The sequence below is a fragment of the Colobus angolensis genome, unplaced genomic scaffold (assembly GCF_000951035.1).
Source record: "Colobus angolensis palliatus isolate OR3802 unplaced genomic scaffold, Cang.pa_1.0 Scaffold75, whole genome shotgun sequence".
NCBI lineage: Eukaryota > Metazoa > Chordata > Mammalia > Primates > Cercopithecidae > Colobus > Colobus angolensis.
The window spans coordinates 8,310,693-8,332,427 of NW_012121265.1; the positions used below are offsets into that span (position 1 = coordinate 8,310,693).

At 34.2% G+C, this 21,735-nt stretch overlaps 1 protein-coding gene across 3 annotated transcripts in view; it reads right to left on the reverse strand.

Moving 5' to 3' along the window:
• The window catches only part of PDCD4 (programmed cell death 4 (neoplastic transformation inhibitor)), a 27,519-nt gene that overhangs the window by 4,846 nt on the left and 938 nt on the right, over nt 1-21,735 (reverse strand). Inside the window, exons 2-9 of one of the 3 annotated variants that reach the window (XM_011927877.1) lie at nt 18,067-18,171; nt 17,371-17,457; nt 12,593-12,895; nt 11,017-11,111; nt 8,769-8,882; nt 6,270-6,491; nt 4,230-4,327; nt 3,193-3,307 (exon numbers count right to left, since the gene is read on the reverse strand). In XM_011927877.1, the coding sequence (XP_011783267.1) occupies nt 3,193-3,307; nt 4,230-4,327; nt 6,270-6,491; nt 8,769-8,882; nt 11,017-11,111; nt 12,593-12,895; nt 17,371-17,380 (957 nt within the window). In that variant the 5' untranslated portion in view covers nt 17,381-17,457; nt 18,067-18,171. The remainder of the gene's footprint in view (nt 1-3,192; nt 3,308-4,229; nt 4,328-6,269; nt 6,492-8,768; nt 8,883-11,016; nt 11,112-12,592; nt 12,896-17,370; nt 17,458-18,066; nt 18,172-21,735) is intronic. The other 2 variants (XM_011927878.1, XM_011927876.1) reach the window with 2 other exon arrangements.

The window sequence follows — 21,735 nt, forward strand, 5'->3', positions numbered from 1 at the left end:
TCAAATGCAATGCTTCAGTGTGTCTGAATCACTGAGATCTACGAGTAGGTTTATAATGGACGCGTCCTGGGTTGTGACCATAATGCTTTAGTGTGCCACTAAAAATAAGGGATTTTAAATACCACTAGAGGGCACTAACAAAGTTTCAACATAAAGCGGCATAAATATTTCACTTCTATCAAGATGCTCTTAATACTGCACTGAGAGCCAAAAAATGAGAGATGATAATGGGGCATTACTAGACAGGGCAAAGATTTCCACATAGTTTCTCTTTTCTCTACAACTGAGAATTTGAAACTCATTATCTAAAATGTTCAATAATTCAGTTTCCAGCTGTAAAGAAACAAAGTCTTGATTTTCCTGCTCAAACTTGAACATCTCAAAAAAGTGGAAGAACTTTTTCAGCACAAGAGCTTCAGCTAGGAATATTTTTGCCTATATGTTCTTTGTTAAAATCCTCTTTGTATGTGGTGGGCACATATCTAGTTGTCTGAATATTGAATGCTGGCTGACTGAATTTTAAAAAATCGTATTTAAGTATCTTTCCAACTTTTATAATGTATTTTCATAAAAGGTAAAGTAAAATTTAATTGCTGTCATGCTTTAGGATGTAATATTTACATGTAAGTAAATATGTATTTAAATATTTACATGTAAGTAAATATTTAAAGCATAGCATTTGAATATATTTACTTTATAATTACAAACTAATACATAATCATGCATCGTTTAATAGGGATACATTCTGAAAAGTGTGTTACATGACTGTCATGGTGCAAACATCATATAGTATACTCACAAAAACCTAGATGGTATAGCCTACTACACACCAGTGCTATATGATATAGCCTATTGCTCCTAGGCTACAAATCTGTACAGCAGGTCAGTATATTGAATGATATAGGCAATTGGAACACAATGGTATTTGTGTATCTAAACATAGAAAAGGTACAGTAAAAATACAGTATAAATGATTTTTAAAATGATACACCTGTATAAAGCACTCAATATGAATAGAGCTTTCAGGATGGAAGTTACTCTGGGTGATTCAATGAGTGAGTGGTTAGTGAATGTAAAGGCCTAAGACATTACCCATACACTGCTATGCACTTTATAAACACTGTATACTTAGGCTACACTAAATTTACGAAAAAACAAAGTAACTGTGCTACATTACAACTGTCTCCATATCACTCAACGATAGGAATTTTTCAGCTCCATTAGAACCTTGTGGGACCACCACCATCCCATGCAGTTCATTACTGACCAAAACATCATTATGTGGCACATGACTGTACTTGTTATTCAAATTATATTACTTACTTTTAACATTTGTTACATAACTTAAAAAGTATTAAAAATATACCCCATCAAATTTCATGCACTTCTGAGAATGATAAATTACAAATACATTTATACATTTCTAAAAGTCTTCTTTGATCCAACCCTTCCATGTAAGCGAATATCCAAATAATGTCAACCTTAAACTCATATACTGGTAGTTTTATTTCCTTTTTTATCTTGTCAATTTTCTTTATTGACAGAGAATTCATACACCATAAAACATCTTGTCCAGTTTCCAAAAATATTAATTTTGGAGAGTATAACCATCTTAACAATATTAAGTATCCTAATCCATAACCACGGGATATCATTCTATTTATTTAGGTCTTCTTTAATTTCTTTCAACATGTTTTACAGTTTTCAGTGTACAAGACTTGCATTTGTCTTGTTAAATTTATTCCTAAGTATTTTATTTTTGATGCTATCGTAAATGCAGTAATTTCATTTTAGATCATTCATTCCTACTGTATATAGAATTGAATTTTGTGTACTAATCTTGTATCTTGCAACCTTTCTGAACTCATTTTTTAGTTAATAGTTTGGTTTCAGTCTTGGGGAGTTAAAAAAATGTGGATTCATTCAAATTTTCTGAATACAGATCATGTTACCTGGGAATACAACTAGTTTTATCTCCTCCTTTCCAATCTGGATGCCTTTTATCTTTCCTGCCTAATTGCCCTGGCATCTTGACTATTTTTATACCTCAATTTTTCTAATAATTGTTTAATTTTTAAAAACAGATACTGCAATCACAACATTACAAACACTGACTCATCTATTTTAACATATATAAAAGCAAAAATGGTCAAGGGCTCTAACTACATTTTGAACTCCTTAACACTTAAGCTAGATACACATACACAAACACACACACCCCTCATTAAAAGATTTACTAAAAATCAAAATTAGTTACATGAAAAGATTATACTCAAAAATCAGAAGCACATGAACTACAAATCTTCTAGTTGCATGCCTTTTCTTAAAGAGATCTGCAGATAAGGAGTTTTTTTTGTTTGTTTTTTGGTTTCTTGTTACAGAATACCACAATACAGCCAGAAAAAAAAAAATCCACAGGGAATAAATCTGGCATTTTAATGCAATAAATCGCTTTTTTTTTTTTTTCTGAGACACAGCATGTCACCCATGCTGGAGTACAGTGGCGTGATCTTGATTCACTGCAACCCCCGCCTCCTGGATTCAAGCAATACTGGTGCCTCAGCCTCCTGAGTAGCTGGGATTACAGGTGCGCACCACCATGCCTGACTAATTATTATGTATTTTTAGTAGAAATGGGGTTTCACCATGTTGACCAGGCTGGTCTCGAACTCCTGACCTCAAGCAATCCACTCGCCTCAGCCTCTCAAAGTGCTGGGATTACTATCAATTTTCTTTTAAAACATGCATATGGGTAGTGAACGTCCTCACAAAAATCTAACACTCTCATCTACTCTAGTGCTCATAATTCCTAACTCATTATTTAAGACTATCTAGTTTTAAATTGCTCATATATAAGCGTATTTATTAAATAGCTAAAAGAAAACCTCATTTCAACAGCATTTGAAAATTATTAAATAATAATATAAGAAAAAGATTTCAGGCATTCCTTTGAAGTTCATAGATGGCTTGCTTATAATTATTCATGAAAGCCCTTTTAACAGACTCATTTTTTATCATATAATTTATAATAAAAGCTCATAAAGTCAAATATAAACGAATTATTTCATTTTCCAATTACCGCTGTAAGACCGAACTTAATTTTTGTCCATGAAAATAACAGCTAGTAGCCACAATTTATTTCACTCAGAGGAATACATATAAATTAAGTTGAAAACAATACCCAATCATTACCTCTTTAACAAGGTGATTGACAGATTGCTGCCCACCTCCAGAGCCCCACACACTATCTTTACGCTTCCCACCTTTAGACATGCTCAGAAGCACGGTAGCCTTATCCAGAGCAGCTCTACAGAGAAAGAAAAAAAATTTAAGTTTGATAGCTGGACATACCTAAAGTTTACCAAATTATGGATAAAGCTTACAAAATCCTATATGCTCTAAATCTTTCACAAAACATAAAAGCAAAATAAAATTCAAAACACTTTTTCAAAACAAAAAGGAGCAAAAAAAGTTGATCCTCATGTTAATATTCTCATGCTTTATTTCATTTCTCCTTCAAGAAAAATCAAAACACATTACAAAATAACTGATCTACACTGAGAAGAAACACTTCATATATAATTAACTTTCACCTAGATCCATGCCTTCCTACCCAGGAAGACCATTCCACTATGATGTGAAGTAGCCCTAGAAAATTAAGTTAATATACAGACCTAAGGAAAACTAAGACATGGCTGAGTCCAAGTCTCCAAGAAGTCAAGAAAAATCATATAGCATAACTCCCAAATATCACATTTAGTTATTCCAAATATCACATTAATTATACTAAATCACAAGAGTGAAAAAGACATTTTCTGACTAAAGTTTCTACAGTAGATAAATACAAAATAAAACCATACATGAGGCCTCTCTTGTTAATGTTATCCATCTTATTAGAATATTAAACTACTACAGAATGCTAGAACCTGAAAACAGAACTTAAAGATCTGTCCAATGGCTTTGTTTCATAAAGAAACTGAGGCCCAAAGAAGAGTGGCTTGACATGAAGGTAATTAACGATTTAGCTCAACTCCAGAACTTTTGCATTATAGTACTGTCCTCTTCCTAGTATGTCATGTCAACATTCTCTCCATTTTAACAGTGGAGAATATAGAGAAGTGACAAACAGATGTACAGAGTGTTTAATTAATGCCAAGTGTCATTTCAATATGATCCTGTAGAATTTTCCCCTATTTTGAAATTCTAAGTAGGAAAAGTGATTTACTTACCTAGCTTGCACACAATCTACAGTTCCTTTGTAACTATCAATATAGGTATTACATAAAATTCCATCTCCAACAGCTCTAGCAATAAACTGGCCCACCAACTGTAATAAGGAAAAAAAAAAAAAAAAAGAGCTATATAAAAAAATCTTAAATAACTTTTATAGGACACAATTTCTAAATACATAAATGATGAAGACTGGCTGAAGTACACAGTCAGTAACTGAAAGATGCTGGAAGTTTTTAAAAAAAAACCTGTGTAGTACCTGTTATGCCTGGCATACACTCCCACATCTTAACCTTCAAGTTAAGTGCCAGAGCGGGGGCCACATCTGTTGTGCTCACTACTGAATTCGTAACACCTTGCACACTGCCTGAATACATAGTACACGATTTTTTTTTTTTTTTTGAGACAGAGTCTCGCTCTGTCGCCCAGGCTGGAGTGCAGTGACGCGATCTCAGCTCACTGCAACCTCCACCTCCCGGGTTCAAGTGATTCTTCGGCCTCAGCCTCCCAAGTGGCTGAGACTACAGGCGCACGCCACCATGCCTGGCTAATTTTTATATTTCTAGTAGAGACAGGGTGTCACCATCTTGGCCAGGCTGGTCTCGAACTCGTGACCTCGTGATTCGCCTGCCTCAGCCTCCCAAAGTGCTGGGGTTAAATGAATGATTTAAGGTCAAGTGAAGTCTTCTTAAAAAAAAAAAAAAAAAGACTAGTTTCTCTCAAAAACTAATCAAAGGAATTTATCTTGTGGAGAAAGAAAAGTTGTATAGAAATAGCTGGAAGTATGTTCACAGCATTACTTATTATAAAAACTGGAAATTAGTGTTCAAAAATAAAGGTATGGTTAAATGGTATATACGTAAAATGGTGTATTATGTGGCCACAGGGAAAGATATTTACCATATTTCGTGGTATGAGAAAAATCAAGTTTACAAAGTAGCATACATGGTATGATTCCATTTTTTTAATTTAAAAAAGTTAAGGATTTATAGAAGTCAAACACTGATATATACCCACAGAAAGGAGAATGGAAAACTTAACACCAGTAGCAGTTTTTGCTGGCCTTTCTTCTTTCTGGCTTTTATTTTTCAAAAATTCTACAATAAATATAAACTTATATAATCATTTTGTTACAGTACATGTATTGGTATAAAAGGAAAAAATGTCTGCATTAGAATCACCACTCAATATCTCATACAGACTACTGTCTGTCATAAGTATAACAGAAACAGCATTTAGGAACTGACATGCCTATATTCTATTTCTAAATTAAAGTTTTAGGTAAAGTGATTTTACCTTGATTAAAAACTTTTGACAATAACAATTTCACATGTTTTCAAAGCTACAAAAAGGAAGAGTCTTATTCCTGACTTTTTATAATAAACATTAGTGAAGCAATCGTAACCTACATTTTTAAAAAATCTTAGCTAATAGGCCGGGCGCGGTGGCTCAAGCCTGTAATCCCAGCACTTTGGGAGGCCGAGACGGGCGGATCACGAGGTCAGGAGATCGAGACCATCCTGGCTAACATGGTGAAACCCCGTCTCTACTAAAAAATACAAAAAACTAGCCGGGCGACGTGGCGGGCGCCTGTAGTCCCAGCTGCTTGGGAGGCTGAGGCAGGAGAATGGCGTAAACCCAGGAGGCGGAGCTTGCAGTGAGCTGAGACTCGGCCATTGCACTCCAGCCTGGGCGGCAGAGCGAGACTCTGTCTCAAAAAAAAAAAAAATCTTAGCTAATAAAACAACTACATATAATAAAGACTATATATATGGAAAAAAAAAAAAAGAACTAAAAACTACACAGATCATGGGGGAAAAGTACAACATAACATTAAATTTATAGCATGTTGAAGACCATGTTTAAAAAACAAAAGAACTAGGAAAAAATACACCGAAATGTTAGCGGGGTAGTTCGGTGTGGTGGGAAATGTGGGCCATCCCCTTCCATCTACTAAAATTTCCTAGGAGTATACATTATTTCCACAATTAGGAGTATAGTCGTGGGAGGGAATGAACAAAAAGAAGAATCATACAAACCTGTGGTGCTCTAGGAGTATCCAATGCTAATTCAGGTAGATCTTTCAACAATTTATCAAATGATTTTTCCACATCACTTGTGCTCATTACTGTCCCACAAAGGTCAGAAAGAAGCTTAGATGTCATCTCTCTATGACTAGCCTTCCCCTCCAATGCTAAGGACACTGCCAACACCGGTACTCCACTTTTCATTTCACCAAGATTTAAATCTCTTAACATTTCCTGTTCAAAAAAATAATTTAAAAACATTTTTAATGTGTATCACTACCTACAGTTTAATAAAATTTTATTTTTGAAAAATCGAGCTTTTATCTATATATCTTTACCTCTCACTCTTTGGAAATAATCAAAAGACACAGTCATGTTTTAGGAGATAGGATAAATACACCTTTTTTCCCTGTGCATAAATTAGACATTGATCCACTTTGTCAAGCTTTAACTGCCTTAACATCGCTAAATTCAAAAATGTGAAATACATTTAAAATACTGTCATGGGTCACTTAACAACATGGATACATTCTGAGAAATTCACCATTTAGGTGATTTCATCAGTGTGCAATCATTATAGAGTGTACTTACACAAACCTAAATGGCATAGCCTACATGTAGGCTATACGGTATAACCTATTGCTCCTGGGCTACAAACCTGTACAGTATGTTACTATACTGAATACTGTAGACAAGTGTAACACAATGGTTACCTATCTAAACACAGAAAAGATATAGTAAAGAGTATTACTTGAGACCACAGGTATATATGCAGTCTGTCATGGAAACATCATTATGCAGCTCATGGGTAGTTCATTAAACTACATAATATTGCTAAGATTGGTATTAGGAGTAACCAACCTGCCTTACAATCCATTACTTCTATAAATACTGTTTTATGAGAATTTATGGAGAAATTCATTTTACATTATCATAAGCTATTCTACTTTTCTTCAAAGCCTTCTCTTGAAATAAAAATTCACTTTACACTTCTGTATCAAGTTTAAAATTAGATCTTAAACAACTGTTTTTAAATGGGATTATTGGTTTAAAATTCTGGGGTAAATTTAAAATTTCCTATTAGAAATATAATAGCTGCAGCTAATACTTATTGACTAATGTATCAGGCATTATAATAGCCTCTTTATTTATATTACCTTATTGAATACTCAAATAGCCCTTTGAGTATTAAATTATCATATCTATCATACTCAAAGCAGAGAGGGCACACAGCTGGAGTAGCCAAATTGAAAGTGGAATAAAGGCAGTCTGACTCTAGAAGACAAGTTCTAATTCAGTTAGAGTGCCCTCCTCTTTAATGAAAGTTTTCTTAGAATCTTTACATCATGATATACTACTAAGAGAGTGCCAGAACTATTTTCACAGCCACCTAACTGGTGTCCTTGTTAATAATCTCTTCTCACTCACTGCAGTTCATCTTCATTGACTGCCCTTTAACAACTAATCCATTACCCTCAAACACGATACTCCTCTTTCCTGGAAAACTATCTTAACTGGCGAACTCCTCACCATCCTTCAGAACAGCAGAGAATCATCTCTACTATTACTCTCTATTTTATGCTTTCCAAACCTACTCAGTTAATAGATATGTAGTATACAAAGTCTTATGCTAGGTAGATAACAAGATTTCAACAGTCCCTGCCCTCATAGGACTCATGGAAACTTTTCCTCTATAACAGAATATTTCACATACTTTAATAATCTGTTTACATATCATTTCTTTCACTTGACTGGGCTTCAAAAGGGCAAGAATCACCTATTACAAATTCCTCCAGATGGTATGTACAGAACAAATATTTGTCTTATATTCAAATCCTACAAATCCAAAGATAACAAACCTCACAGTACCAGACAAATCATGAAAGTCTAGTCTAAATTTTAAGAATCTAAATGATCAAAGTCTTCTAAAGAGTTACAATTATATTACTTTAATTCAATAATCCTAACTGACCAATAGTTTTATTTTATCCTAGATTTACTTTATGAACAATTAATAATTATTCTCATGGTTTCTAATTCTTTTTCAAATCTTTATTATTTGTGGGGGTTTTTTTTTGGACAAAGTACAAAGAAATTTTATCCTACTTCTGAACATACTTGAAATATATGTCAAAAAAAGGAAACTATGTCAGGCATTCTTAACTGAGGTCCCTGAAGAGGTCTCAGGGGGGTCTATAAGTGCCCTCAAACTGCTAAAATTATATTTTATAAATTATAAAAAACAGATTTTATAAATTCATATACATTACAAATTATCATTAAAATATTGTCATTTTTCAGAGAAGAAAATGGCACATAGCTCTCATCACATCCCAAATATATAACTATTTTAATGTAATCAGATTTTATTCCATTTCTTAGAAATTCACTTATGCAAAAGAAAATGATTAAATTTATTCAGTGACCCAAGATCATTCTAGATGTATTTTGCTTATAAAAGACGTCTTCTCTCCTATATTAAATACATTACACTTGCAACTTTAAACCTACCGCAACTTCATTAGTATCTCCATGCTCAAAATATTCCTGTATGATTGGTGTTAAAGTCTTCTCAAATGCCCTTTCATCCAAAGGCAAAACTACAGTTTCATAAACACAGTTCTCCTGTGAGGGGAAAAGGTAGTAAGAGTTTTAAAAAACAAAATGCAAATAAACAAAAGAAATTGTTGTATAATTTTATATTCTAAGTAGTTAATAATCCCCACTTAGCACAAGACAAAGACATGCTACATACATTCATCACATAAAAACAGAATCTAGGCCAGGCAAGGAGCCTCATACCTACAATCCCAACACTTTGGGAGGCAAAAGCAGGAGGTTCACTTAGGCCAGGAGTTCAATACTAGCCTGGGCAACATAGCAAAACCCTGTCTCTACAAAAAAATTTTAAAAATTAGCCAGGCATGGTAGCCTGCACCTGTAGTCCTAACTACTCAGGAAGCTGAGGCAGAAGGATCTCTTAAGCTCAAGAGTTCGAGGCTGCAGTGAGCTATAATTCATCACTGCACTCCAGCCTGGACAACAAAGCTAGAAAATAATAATAAAATAATAATAAAAATAGTAGAATTTGCATGTCATTGCTCTTTTACAAAATCAGAATAAGCCAATATACAGATTAGAGCCATTAACCACAGCAAATACATAATTTGCTCCCAACCCCCATTGTCTTCTCTTTAATTTTTTCTCTCAAAACTTTTATGACTCTCAAAACCAATCTTTCAGTAACCAAAAAGCTTCATGATGACTTCCTATCATATATGGTATTTTAATTAAAACTTCACTTTTAGAAAAAATGAAGCAGAAACTAAAGCCCTCATGATTAGCATTATTATTAAAAAAAGTGTAACACAAAGATCAAGGTTGTAGTGACAGAGAAAAATCTCTAAGGAAAAAAGCACTGTTCAACTGAAATTTCAAAAAGATTAACATCCATCATCAAACCATTCCTCTCTCCCCATGCAAAAAATGCTCTGTAGTGCCCTCCTTCTCTACAGGGGGTATGTTCCAAGCCCTGTCAGAGGATGCCTGAAACCACAGATAGTACCAGACCCAATAAATACTGTTTTTTCAATCTGATAACCTAGACAGCTACCATGTGACGAATGCACGAGTAGTGTATACATTGCAGATACACACTGGACAACGGAATGGCTCACATCCTGGGCAGGATGAGGTGGATGAAGCTGGACAGCAGGAGATCTCATCACACTACTCAGAATGGCATGCAATTTAAAACTTATGAACTACTTCTGAAAGTTTCCACTCTATTTTCAAACCACATTGGACCATGGGTAACTGAAACTGCGGAAAGTGAAACCACGGATAAGAGGGGACTGCTATATTTGCAACCTGTGACTGGCTTCAGCCTAAAAACATATACTTGAAAGATTAAGACATTTTTAGCAAAGATTCTATAGTACTTGAATCCTACTAGTTTCATTTTTTTCATATTCTCTTAGAAATATTTCCATGTCCAACTATTACTTAAAACAGTTAAATACATACATACAACACACAATAAAAACAATCTAACATATTCTTTTAACATTTTCCTGTCTAAAATTTCCATCACCATGTCTTACCTTATGCAAAGACACGATTTTCAAAAAACATAATCAAAATGTTTGGGATTTGCTTCAAAATAATCCAAAACAGGGTGGGGCAAAGGGGCCAACAGAAGACAGAGAGTAAATGGAATGAAACAAGACTGCCTATGAGTTTGTAATTATTTAAGTTTGTAAAGCTAAGAGAAGAGTACAAGCAGATTATACTATTCTACTTTAAAATTTCCATTAAAAAAATATTAAAAATTCACTACACAATCTTATTAAAAATTTACATTTTCAGCATTATCCCTAAAAGACGCATGTCCCCAAAACAAAATTTATTATATAGTTACCATTCTAAACAGTAATATTTAAAAGCAGCCTAGTATCTGTAACTCATAATATTCAAAAGAAGATATTCTCAATTATCATTACCATAGAAACAAACTATATTAACAGAATTTACTGAAAAATGGTCAACTTAGTAATCCAAAGTGAATTTGTAAAGAGCTATTTTTGACTCACTACAGAAACCAAGTGAAAGTTATGCATATATTACTGTCAGTTTACTTGGTTTCCTAATCCAAAACATATATACATATGATTTGAAACATGTATGAGTAAACTACAAACATGAAGTCAAAAAAGTTCATAAATATTTTAAATATCACGAAAAAGCAAAGCACTGATACCTGGTCATCATCATAGTTAGGATCTTTCACATCTACCTCCTCCACATCATACACCTGTCCAGGTGTACCCCAGACACCTTTGCCTCCTGCACCACCTAAAAAAGTTTAGAATTGAGAAAGAAAGAACACAAAATTCATCAATTTGTTGAAATCTAAAATAATCCTAAATGTTCCGACGTTAAATAACAGCTAAAAAAAATTGTATTTAATGTCTATGTTAGTTTTTTTTCCAGTTTTCTTTCCCTGTTGGTTTCCTTTTTGTTCAGACCACTCTTTCAATATTTCTGAAAACATTAAGTTGAAATAGCTTATGAAGTTAAAAACTAAAAAAGCAGATACTTTAAAATAAAAGCAAAAACAAAGATAAAAAATAGCTATACTGAGGACCTCAAAGGGGATGATATCGCAGCTAAGCTCTAAATTTTATTCGACATTTCTTTGGGACCAAGACAAAAAGAAACATGCTGGGCCAGTAAAGCGTAGCATAGAAAACTCAACAAGGGAAAAATTATTTAACAAAATAGGACAGTAACCACCATCAAATATTTTAAAGTCAAATACAGTACTCTTTAAATATAAAAGTACACATTAAACCACACTATTAAGCAATATGTTACAAATATAGAAAACAATACTAATTGCTTTTAAGCATTAACAGCCCTGAAAATTCTATTTTCTAAATACAAAACAACCAATAGAAGCTTAACAATTCCAATTTTCGAAGTTGCTTTTCTACATCAACTTACTGAAATGTTTTAAGGACCAACGCACTACATTATTTTTTAAAGAACCTCTACAATGTCACCAACATTTCTGTTTTTGGAGGGTTTTATTTTGTACCAAGTATATCCTTGCCATCAGACCAAAACAGAATCTGATAACCAGGTTTCATTTCGATATAAACCATGATTGCAGAGCCATTCAACAAAAATAATTTTTGACAGATCACAAAAACATCTTACAAGAAACCTACGCTATAAATTGAAGTTCCCACCATTCAGAAGGTGATGAAATCATCAGAAAACTCTTAATCAACAAATATTTGTCTACGACGTGCTAGTCACTATTTCAGGTACTAGAGATACAGCAGTGAAACAGACCAATGCACTACAGAACCCAAAATAAAGAGCTAACGAGAACTCACAAAAAGATCTCGGAAAACATTAAAATTCAGATCTAGACGTTATCAATCAAATTTATATTCACCAGTAGTAGTAATGGACATAATTATATTAATTAAATAAGTATGATGGATTTCTGACTCCTTTCAAACTTAGAGAACATACGCAAAACTCATAACAGTGAAAAACAGCAGTATGTATTTTGCTGGAAATAAACCGTTAACATTTTGCTAAAGAAAATCAAATCTATTCAAACAAGAAAAAAGATCAACCTAAAGAAAAAGTGAGATGGTCCTCACATTACTACTAAGTAAAAATATATACAAACTGTAAAGCTTTATATTATCACTGTTTGAATTTCTCTCATTCCTAGAACAAGGAAATTGTAGTACAAGAACCAGACAATTTTTTTCCACTTGTTTATCTTCCATTTGTTGGACATGATATATACCAACCTTTCTTTGGTAGTCCCCTTCCTTTCCCAGATCTGGATCGCCTATCCAGCAACCTTCCCTTTGGACTGGTTGGCACAGTTACTCCACTTCTAAGGGCGTCACTCCCATTGTCGCTGACCGAATCTCCTCTGCCAGAGTCCCGGGATGAGTTTTTCCTTAGTCGCCTTTTTGCCTTGGCATTAATTCTAGCTTCATTAATGGAGGATGCTGAAATCCAATTTCCATTTATTTCATTCTTTATTTCCTCAGTCCCAGCGTTTTCTTCATCACCGGAAAAGAGACAGTCACTTAAATTATCAGGATCTTAAAGAGAAAAATGAAGAAGGAAAATTCTAAGTATTTTAAGTATCTACTGTTTTACAGACATAGTGGTAAGTCAGATTAGGTTGAATCACATGACACGACCATTTTTGCAGGTAAATTACAGTCACATGTTGGGAATTTCATCTACTTCAATCTAATAAACAACAACTAAATAAGATTATTTTTCACATTATCAAGGAAAGTAAACCAAGGCACTGAATTTTAACAAACAAAGTTCACCAAAAGAAGCATGTTATTTCACATGTTTAGATCATAAAATCTATGCTAACAGCAACACCAAATATAAAACCCTTAGACTTTTATGAGCTAAGAGTTAAGCAATTGGAGATATTAAGAAAAGACAAAGCATCTTGAGAAGAGACACAAACTAATATTTATAGAATACCTACTATTATTTATCAGGCACTGTACTAGACACTCTATCATTTATGCACAAGTTTGGCAGTTAGTATAACATTGAGGACAGATAAGGAAACTAAGGCTGAGAATGTTTAAATGATTTTCCAAACATCCCGTAACTAGATATAAATACTTAAGAACTATTAGTAATCCAAAAAAGAATGAAAGGAATTTAGCAAATAATCCATATGATTGTTGAGCTGAACTGCTGATGCTTTACTGCCTCAAGATAAAGTGTGCTTTCAAGAAAAGCCATCATCTCAAAGTCCTAATTCATCTCCCTAAACTTTTCTCATATTACTTACCATCCTGAAAATCTTCCAGCCTATATAAAATTGATTCTTCTGAAAGAGATCAACATACTGGAGTTTCCAGTGGTTCCCCTACTTAGAATGTCACCCTCATTGTTATTTTCAGTTATCAAAATCCTTTAGGATATAGCCCAAGTCTTACTCCCTCCATGAAAACTTCCCTTACAACTCTAGCTACAGTAACACTAATTGCTCACATACTATTCATTCAACATGTCATGGAAATCACTTTCTTTTTATATAACAGTCTTTTTCTTCCAACTAAGTCATACGCTTCATAGGAGAAACCACAAGTAGACTGTATGTCCTTCTCTGTATCCCCATCACCTAGCAGAGTGTCCTTCATACTCAAATTCCATGGAGATGAAGTGGAGGCACTTGGCTTTGCCCTGAAAGCTCTTTTAAGTCAGAAAGGCGACTGAATAAGCTACCACTGGGCCAGAGTTTTGTTCATTATTGTTAACTCAAATCAGAGCTGAATCACTCAAATCATTTTCTTTTTGCCTAAAGATAATTGTAACACGTCAGGTCTATGTGCATGGACTTTAATGTTTTAAGATATATTGAAACCAAAAATTTTCATCAACCTATAAAAAGCATACATGTGTTTAAATCTTTACAATTCTTGACATACTAAGGAAGGTGGGAATGTTTTGTTTTAAACAAAATCATCCATTAGAGCCAAATCATTTCACTAGTCTCGTAAGTAGTCTCCCTGCCTGCAGTCTTCAAACTATACTGAAGACTAATTTTCTCATGCATGCCCTCACTGAAGATCCTTTAAAAGTAATCCCATTATGTCACAAAAAATGTAAACTTTTTTTTTTTTTTTTTTGAGACAGAGTCTCACTCTGTCACCCAGGCTAGAGTGCAGTGGTGCAATCTCAGCTCACTGCAAGCTCCACCTCCCAGGTTCATGCCATTCTCCTGCCTTACCCTCCCAAGTAGCTGGGACTACAGGCGCCCGCCACCACACCCGGCTAATTTTTTTGTGTTGTTAGTAGAGACGGCGTTTCACCCTGTTAGCCAGGATGGTCTTGATCTCCTGACCTCGTGATCCGCCCGCCTCGGTCTCCCAAAGTGCTGGGATTACAGGCGTGAGCCACCGCAGCCAGCCAAAATGTAAACTCTTTACCTTGAAACTTAAGGTCCTTTATGATCTTGTCCTTGCTTACCTCACCAGAATCACTGCTAACTACTCCCACACTCAAATTGCCAGAGCTTAAGTTAGATATCATAAGAAGGAGATGGGAGGGATTCATTTGGCAGAATACTGAATATATTACAAAAAGAGGTATAAAGTGGGAAACAACTAAGAAAATGTTTCAGTAATTCAGTCACAAGCTAACTGGTAAAGAGCAAGGGTAGTAACTGTGGGAAAATAATAATGTTACACTTTTAAAGAAAATAATAAAGGGCTTTTAACCAGAATGTATCTAGGATTAAAGAGAAGTGGAACAATGCCTTAAAATTTTGTTTTCCAACTGGTGAGAAGCCGGTGTTAGGATGGTGTGTTTGGGACATCATCATAACCATCAGCAGTAATTACAGTCTTAGTGGAAGCAGCTGTAGTACTGTTTCTTTCATCGTTACCATTACTATTGTCAACTATTAGATACCAGGTTCCACACTACATGGTACCTATTAGATACCAGGTTCTATGCTAGGCACTTTACATATGTGGCCTATAAGCCTCAAAAGCTGTAGAAAGAAACTGTTTATCCTCATTTTACAGAAGGAATGTGTTTCACGAGAAGTTACATATCTGGAAAGGATTATGGCTAGCTTTCAAACCCACATTTTTAATCCCATATGACTATAACTACAAAAAATAGAAAACTGGAATACAGCAGAGTATTGACAGCTAAAGTGACAGAGATGGACAAGGGAGTGAATGTAAAGAGAGATAAACAAAAATGATTAAGTGGAAGGGGACAGAAAGACCAGGATCAGATAAATTAGATGACATTTTCGTGTAAGAGTGGATGGTTCAGAAAAACATTAAATATCTACCTGTAACATAGTGCTTTCATCATTGCACTATTAAGGTGAACCGCAAAACTAGTCCAGAAGACACAGGACTCAGAAGTATGATAAAATGTCTTAAACTGTCCCTTGGAGTATTCAATTTAAATTTATCTGTTTCCCATAATCGAGTTTTCTTTTCTTCAACCATTTTAACATCCTTTCAAGTATGTTTATGTCTCTGCAGCAGTAAACATTCTCTCTCAGTATAATTTATATATTTGACCTTATAATTTTTAATCCATGTTTATATTAATTGCTTTATATTTTGTTATTCATACTAACCTAAGTGTTGGAGTTCCATAGCCCCTATTGAGCTGACTTTAAGAAAACCAAAATTAAAATGATAACCTGAGTACAGATTGTGATGATTTCAAAATTGTTTTCTATTGTGTACTAATTCCCTCTTTCTGGATTCTGACATCTCCATAGTAACTACTCTAATTGTATATGACCACAGCACCCGAAAATCACATTTTCAATTACTGGTGTCCAATGAGTGGCATAATTAGAATATTACCACATTTTCATGTATTACATACCTAGTATGTGCTTCACAGACTTAACACACATATACGGTATCTCACTAAATCCTAATTATAAATCTATACAGAGGGTATTTATACCCCAATTTTATACACTAAGAAACTGAAGGTCAGAATAAATAACCTACTTCCTCCAAGTAAAAGAGTAAAAGTGTGGCTTAGACTATTTGCTATAGAAAGAATTTACTACAAAGAGGGTCTGTCTTAGGCCTATCCAAATATTGAAGAACAAGTTTTTTATTTTAAGGCAGTGCTAGACAGAAGCACCAAGAGCAGGGTTAAAATTAGGTCTTATTGTAGTTAGGAACAAAAAGTATACATTTTAAAGCTGTGTTTCTATTTCTCATAGAAATAGAATGCAAGTCACATAAGAAATTTAAAATTTTCCAGTAACCACATTAAAAAGTAAAACCAGGTGAAATTAATTTAAATAAATTTTATTTAATCTAATATAACCATAATATCATCTCAACATGCAAGCAATGGAAAAAATTATTGAGATAGTTGACCTTCATCTCAACTCAGAGTAGCCACATTTCAAGTACTCAACAAACACAGGTGGCTAAGCACAGTGGTGCACACGCCTGTAATCCAGCTACTGAGGAGGCTGAAGAGGGAGGATCACTTGAGCCCAAGAGTAATAATAACCACATGTAGCTAGTGGTTACCATACTGGACAGTGCAGAAAAGCAGCAATTACCTATATGTAAAATATATTCTTAAACTGTATTACCATCCCCATTTCAATTAAGTAGGTACATATTACCCATTTATAACCCTAAAGCATACTCATACAGCTACTGTATATAGCAGCACAGAAATGACCATTAATTACATAAAAATTTTTTCAATTTTTTACCACACTTTAAAAAGATCTGTAAATAAACAATGGTAAAGAAGCTTCAAATTCAACGTGTTTGTTCAGATCAAAGAAAACTATGTATGTTGTAAACAATAGTGAGCTGTCATTGAAGAAATAAAGATGTGGTAATGAAATACACTTAAAATGACAGAAAATACAGAGCTTTCAATATTAATAAAATTATAAGGCAAAGAATTATCTAAAGTATACCAACATGAACTGTTCTCACTATTCAGATATTACACAATTCTAATTAACTTTTTGGGGAGATGATTTTGAAAAATACATTTTAAATCGTCTTGAGTTACTCACATTTGGTCATCTATTCCACCAAACTTTGTTCATTTTTATGATAATAACATGCTATTTGAAGCACCATGGAGAATTAGGGAAAATACCCTAGGTAATTCAGAATATAAAAATTATTCGTTAGGAAAGATATCAAAGATACCAGTAAGTTAATATTACAGAAATCACTAACTAGCCCATGTGAAAATAAGCAGGCTCACTATTCTTCTCTATTCTGTACTACATAATGCAGGATAGGAATGTGTGGAATGTGAAAGGATAGGCAGAAAAATAGGACATGTAATGAATTCCCATGAAAATAAAAATCACAAACCTGACTTTAAAAATAATATAGCCTGTTTTCTTATAGCATGAATAAAACAGTATTTAAAGATAGTTTTGCTATCATGTTTTTATAAAATATGGAATGGTCTGAAGCTTCCTCACAACATAGTCAGGGTTCAAGATATTCAGCCTGGGCAACATAGTGAAATTCTCTCTCTACAAAAAATAAAAAATTAGCCTGGTGTGGTGGCACACGCCTGTTGTCCCAACTGCTGAGGAGGCTGAAATAGGGGAGGATCTCTTAAGCCCAGGAAAGTCGAAACTGCAGCAAGCCATGATCACACCACTGCACTCCAGCCTGGGTGACAGAGCAAGATCCTGTCCCAAGACGAAGAAGAAAAGAAAAAAAAAAAAAAAAAGGAAATTCTTACTTACCTGCAGGGTTTACATTCAGTATCTGCTCACTTTCTACATCCATTTTTCCTTAATTTCACTTGCACTGATTAAACAAATTACCAAATGGAAGTCTTCCTTCAGAATCTGTTTTTTTAAAACAAAAAAAGAAAGCTTCAACATCTTTTAAACTGATGTAATTAAGGTGAATTAAACTTACTTAAGCACACTGTAAAAACAAACAAACAACAACAAAAAACATAATTCCATTAAATAAAAGAGTTCACTTTACTTTCAAAGACAACTTACCCTAATTAACTTTTGGTTCCAATCTTCTTGATAAATTTATCTAAGTCAAAAAAAATCCCAGACTTCAGCATGTGCCAAAGCACCCCTTTAATTGGAATTAAAAGATACGTTTGAGATATGTGGTTATGTCAAGTTTAAAAATAAATACACACATCTAAATCTTTTAGGAATACTAAGCCTCAAAATTAATCTGATACACATATGTAGGAATATGAATACTGGATAGTTCCCTACCAATGAACTACGAGAACTACTCCAAAATAAAAACAACACAGTTTTAGTTAATAAAGAATATCACATGACTGTGTTATTTTTCACATTACAGCATATCTGAAAGGCAGATATATCTGCCACTCATTACCTAGGTCTATAATTACTAGAATAAGACTTTGAGATTGGGAGAAACTTTTAAAATCAGCTTTTTTGATAATATTACTTATATGAGAAATCCATTTTTTAAAAATCTGATCATTCCAGAAAGGAGTAAATACAACGAGATAAGCATCTCAGTATTTTAGGCCTCAGTTTCAAAATGGCTTAAAAATTATTAATACTGGAAGGTTTGATGAGATCAGTTACCTTTTAGACAATTAACTTAGTGACACAGATCCAATGTTATATGAAAGAAACATCAAAATAGTTTTCAAAAAATGTATTACCAGAAAGTGCAACCAAATTAAGATTTCAGAATCTCTCTAGTATTTTTTAAATAGTGGTTTAGAGTACTTAAGTGTATATTTAAGTCACATAGGTTGGATATAAGTCCTTCCAGTCATTTACAATCAGGCTGCTAGCAGTGTGCTCTTCAGAGATATAAAATGCACAAATTAATGAAAATGCCTAACAATTACAGAAAAGCACTTTTTCATATAACATAACCTACTGTTAGACGTCATTTAAGGATAACAATGATATATGCAGAGCCTCCTGGGACTCAAAGGTGAAACTGACTTTTAAATTCCACATTATATACTATTATTTGCTAACACAAGTTTATAGCCCTTTTCTTCAGAAAAGGGTACTATTTTGTGAAGCAAAAACAAATGGACCTTGTGTTAAAATTATACGTTTTGTTTTGTTTTGTTTTTGTTTTTTTTTGTGATAGAGTCTTGCTCTGTTGCCCAGGCTGGAGTGCAGTGGTGTGATCTCTGGCTCACTGCAAGCTCCGCCTCCCGGGTTCACGCCATTCTCCTGCCTCAGCCTCCTGAGTGGCTGGGACTACAGGCGCCCACCACCATGCCCGACTAATTTTTTGTATTTTTAGTAGAGACGGGGTTTCACCGTGTTAGCCAGGATGGTCTCGATCTCCTGACCTCGTGATCCGTCCGCCTCAGCCTCCCAAAGTGCTGGGATTACAGGCGTGAGCCACCACCCGGCCTATAAGCTTCTTACTATGGCATAATCCTCAGACTAACATGCTATCATATTGCTTGGGAACTTAACAAAACGGTGAAATCATTCTCTAATTCTATTTAGAATAAAATAATGTGAATCTTTAAAATCACTTTTTAATACAACTCCCGCCTTTAGATATGAAAAAAATCTTAAAAATATGTAGAGATTCATATAAATACATGAACAAAAATGGTTTGCAAATCTAAACATTCAGCATTCTTCATGGTCGAAAAGGCTACATTCTGTTTTAATTCCATGCATGAATTACATACAGAAAAGGAATAATGTCATATGTGTTTCAGTTTTTTAGGGTTCCATTACAAAGTCTTCTTCATTCTTGATGAAAGCATAGCCTTTGAGAGAATATTTTCTGCAGAGCCCAGTAAGTGAAATGATTATAACTAATGTTTATAAAGCCCTTTACAATTCAAAAAGAATTGTACATGTATTATTTAATGTACCTTACAGAACAATCTTCAGGTAAGTATTCCACCTTATACACAACTAAACAGATTCAGAGAGGATAGGCGCTATGTCCAACGACAGCCAGCTGCTTAGTGGAACAGCCAGGACGAGAATTCAGACCTTCCAAATCCAGTACTGTTTGCGCAAGTTCAATCCAAGATTTTAATAACCCACAGGAAGATTATTTTCAAGGGTTACCAGAAGCTTATTAAAACCGACCTCTGCTATTAAATCAAACTTTTAAATGCTGTTTTCCAAACACTAAAAATAATTATTTTAAACTACTATACAGAAGGCATTCCGTCAAACAAAGAAAACTGTCAGGAAACGACTATCATCTCTTTTATTAAGATAAAAACAAAGTTATCTTAATAGTCCTGTGTCGTTAGGCAATGATAACCTGATCAAGAACTCAAGTCATATTTGATAGCAACAAACACGTTTTAAGAGTTTAGATAAGCATAAGACATGTTCCACGTTTTTACTCTCTTTAAAGTAGTAGGATTTTTTCCAATTTATTTAACCACCCTTACTTGGCCCAAACAAGAAAATATAAAGCAAAAAATCCAAACCCTGTTTCCTTCATACTAACCTACAAAAATGAATTTTCGATGAGAAAACTATACATACAAGTTAGAAGAAAATGAAGGCTGACATTAAACACTGTCCTTTTCTTCAGTGTTACATGAAACAAGCAATCAGAAGTATTCAATTGCCAAGACATTCCCTAAGAGATAGACCCTCCACTCTCCCACAAAATATATATATATATATATGTATTTCCTGAAATAAATATATTTCCTGAAATATACCTCATAAATTGCTCTGGCATTTCGGGGAGTCAAGCTTTGGCCATTTATTAACTAGGATTACTTGTATTCATTCTCCGGCTACAAACAGCTAATTAGCAGCTTAAAACCAGCTAAAAGCATTCTACTACAGTAATGCAAAAGTGAGCACTACAGATAATATTCAAGCGGCATTTCTTTTTGCAGTCCTAACAATTATTTTTCCTTTCACATTAGTACTACAGAAAAAGCCAATCAATTATAATTCAAAGACACTTACTGAAATATTATTCAATAAGCCTATAATGAAGGAATAGTAAGGGCATAAATACCAGTAACTCCTTGCTTAAAAAGCACTTGGTGGTTTCCCAAAAAAGTCACGTTAAGAATATCAAAATCATAAAAATTAAAGTAAAAATACAAGTTAAAAAACAAGGGAAACCCTTTTTTCTCAGACATCGAGTCGCATTTCTGATCGTTTTCATCATTTGTAGACACTACACAGTCGCTGGCTATGTAGCGAGTTCTCACAAGGGATAGGTGGGCGAAATTGACGTCTGCAGACAGTTTTGAAGCTCTTGCAAAACTCCATGTACGTTACAGCATCAAACTGACAAATGCAGCAGACGGCATGCGTTTCACAGAAAGGGGGCTCCCTTCCCAGCTTTGTTTTCTCTGGGAGATTATATTTTACCTGAACTAAAAAAAAGAGACCCTTTGCTGGAGGACTGGCTCGGCGAAGTTCGCGCAGGGC